The sequence below is a fragment of the Durio zibethinus genome, chromosome 4 (genome assembly GCF_047325235.1).
Source record: "Durio zibethinus cultivar Kanyao isolate XHJ-2024 chromosome 4, ASM4732523v1, whole genome shotgun sequence".
In the NCBI taxonomy this organism is placed as follows: Eukaryota; Viridiplantae; Streptophyta; class Magnoliopsida; order Malvales; family Malvaceae; genus Durio; species Durio zibethinus.
The window spans coordinates 16,459,040-16,461,637 of NC_143165.1; the positions used below are offsets into that span (position 1 = coordinate 16,459,040).

General features: G+C 40.5%; 1 protein-coding gene across 1 annotated transcript; it reads left to right on the forward strand.

Moving 5' to 3' along the window:
• The first annotated feature begins 333 nt into the window (after positions 1–333).
• Positions 334–2,366, forward strand: LOC111287419 (3-ketoacyl-CoA synthase 6). The gene has a single exon (XM_022877967.2). It carries the CDS (start codon positions 491–493, stop codon positions 1,979–1,981), a length of 1,491 nt encoding a protein of 496 aa, XP_022733702.1. The 5' UTR covers positions 334–490; the 3' UTR covers positions 1,982–2,366.
• The last annotated feature ends 232 nt before the right edge of the window (positions 2,367–2,598 follow it).

Below are 2,598 nucleotides of genomic sequence, written 5' to 3' on the forward strand. Positions count from 1 at the left end.
TATATATATAATAAATTTTTTATTATATATATATATATATGAGAAAATTAATAATTAAAATATAATATATTATTGAATTTGACGAGAAAAATACATAAAATGAAAAATAAAATTTAAATTAAGTTACTTTAACAAACGCCTATATATATATATAGTACTTAACGGAGACGGAGGATCCATCACTGCTTTTAATTAATGAAAAAGAGCAAAGCACCAAATTGTGGGAGACAGATGCACCAAAACAGAGCTTATTGGTGAAAGGGATGATTTAGTTACAAAGAGGATGTAAAGGGAGTTATGAAAAATTAATTGGAGTTAAGTGGCCGTTGAGTCCTTCATTTAATCCGCTCATCTGCCTCCTTCATTGCTTTTGGTCTCGTTCCCTTTAAATCCCCCCTTCCTCTTCTCCCACCTAATGCACCCAACTTCCTCTCCACAAGGAACAGTTTTCTGACTTCTCTTCTTGATTTTTTCTTCTGCTCAGCAAAAAATGCCTCCTATTTTGCCAGATTTCTCCAGCTCAGTTAAGCTTAAGTATGTTAAGCTTGGCTACCAGTACCTCGTCAATCACATTCTTACACTCATGCTAATACCTGTCATGGCTGGAATTCTCATCCAAGTTCTTCGTTTAGGTCCCGAAGAGATTGTTAACCTATGGAAATCGCTTCACTTTGATCTTGTTCAAATCTTGTGCTCTTGTTTCTTTGTCATCTTCATCGCCACTGTTTACTTCATGTCCAAGCCGAGAAGCATCTATCTTGTGGATTACGCATGCTACAAGCCTCCGGTCACTTGCCGGGTTCCTTTTGCTACCTTCATGGAGCACTCCAGGCTGATCTTGAATAACAATCCTAAGAGCGTTGAGTTTCAGATGAGGATTCTAGAAAGGTCTGGTCTCGGTGAAGAGACTTGTTTACCTCCTGCTATTCATTACATCCCTCCAGCTCCAACCATGGAGGCTTCAAGAGGCGAGGCTGAGGTTGTTATTTTCTCAGCTATGGATTCTTTGTTCAAGAAAACGGGGCTGAAACCCAAAGACATAGATATTCTTATTGTCAACTGCAGTCTGTTTTCTCCAACGCCATCTTTGTCTGCTATGGTGATCAACAAATACAAGCTGAGGAGTAACATAAAGAGCTTTAATCTCTCCGGAATGGGATGCAGTGCGGGGCTTATCTCCATCGATTTAGCTCGCGATCTTCTCCAAGTACACCCAAATTCTAATGCAGTTGTTGTCAGCACAGAGATCATCACTCCAAACTACTATAAAGGAAATGAAAGAGCCATGCTCCTTCCCAACTGTCTCTTCCGCATGGGTGGTGCCGCAATCCTCTTGTCTAACCGCGGCTCTGAGAGGTGGCGCGCCAAGTACCGCCTTGTGCACGTTGTTCGAACCCACAAAGGCGCTGATGACAAGGCCTACCGATGCGTGTTTGAAGAAGAGGACAAAGAGGGCAAAGTTGGGATATCTTTATCTAAAGATCTCATGGCTATTGCCGGAGAGGCTTTAAAATCTAACATTACCACTATTGGGCCTTTGGTTCTGCCAACATCTGAGCAACTCCTATTTCTTCTTACTCTCATTGGCCGGAAAATCTTTAACCCCAAGTGGAAGCCTTATATTCCAGACTTCAAGCAGGCGTTTGAGCACTTTTGCATCCATGCTGGTGGGCGAGCAGTCATAGATGAATTGCAAAAGAACCTGCAGCTTTCTGCAGAGCACGTTGAGGCATCCAGGATGACATTGCATAGATTCGGAAACACGTCGTCCTCGTCGTTATGGTATGAAATGAGCTACATTGAGGCAAAGGGGAGGATGAAAAAGGGAGACAGGATTTGGCAGATAGCCTTTGGGAGTGGATTCAAGTGTAACAGTGCCGTATGGAAGTGCAATAGAACCATCAAAACACCAAGAGACGGGCCTTGGATGGATTGCATTGATAGGTACCCCGTTTATATCCCTGAAGTTGTCAAGCTTTAGGCTACAAGAAATATTGGGTTGATTGGTGGGTTTGCTTCTTTGGTTTCATCGGTACTTTGCTAAAATCATGAAGTTCTGATCCTTCCGGTTCTCTTCATTTATATTTCTCCTGTGTATTTTCATAGCCTCTACTTATTTGTATCTGCCATATCCTTTTTCATTTTCTTTTCTTCTCTTTTCAAATCATGAATTTGCATAGATACCCGATATGATGCTCTTTTATGTGTTAATTAATGTACCCTTTCTGGAAAGAAAAACAGTTTGGAAACAACAGGTTGGATTAACCCTTGAAATAAACCTGGAATATTAATAGAAAATCCTATTCTGATTGTAAACGGAAAAAGGAAATTGGTATAGCTAAAAATTCATCAATCATATTAAGACCAGTCTGATTTCCAGGGTTTTCAATTTTCTATCCTTTTTACTGTTTTGGTGTTGTCGCAGTAGGGTCTCCTTATTAATGCCCTGTTACTATCTGTGTTGTTGTCAACCAGTAAATCGGCTGGCTCTCAATTTCTTCGTAATTAATAGGCCTTGAGAGGATCTAGCTGTAAGTGGTTGATCCCACTGAAGTTCATCAGGAAGAGAATTATTGGCATCAAAGAAAAGCATGAAAG

Coding starts and splice junctions, on each gene's coding strand:
- LOC111287419 (XM_022877967.2), top strand. CDS start 491: ATGCCTCCTATTTTGCCAGATTTCTCCAGCTCAGTTAAGCTTAAGTAT.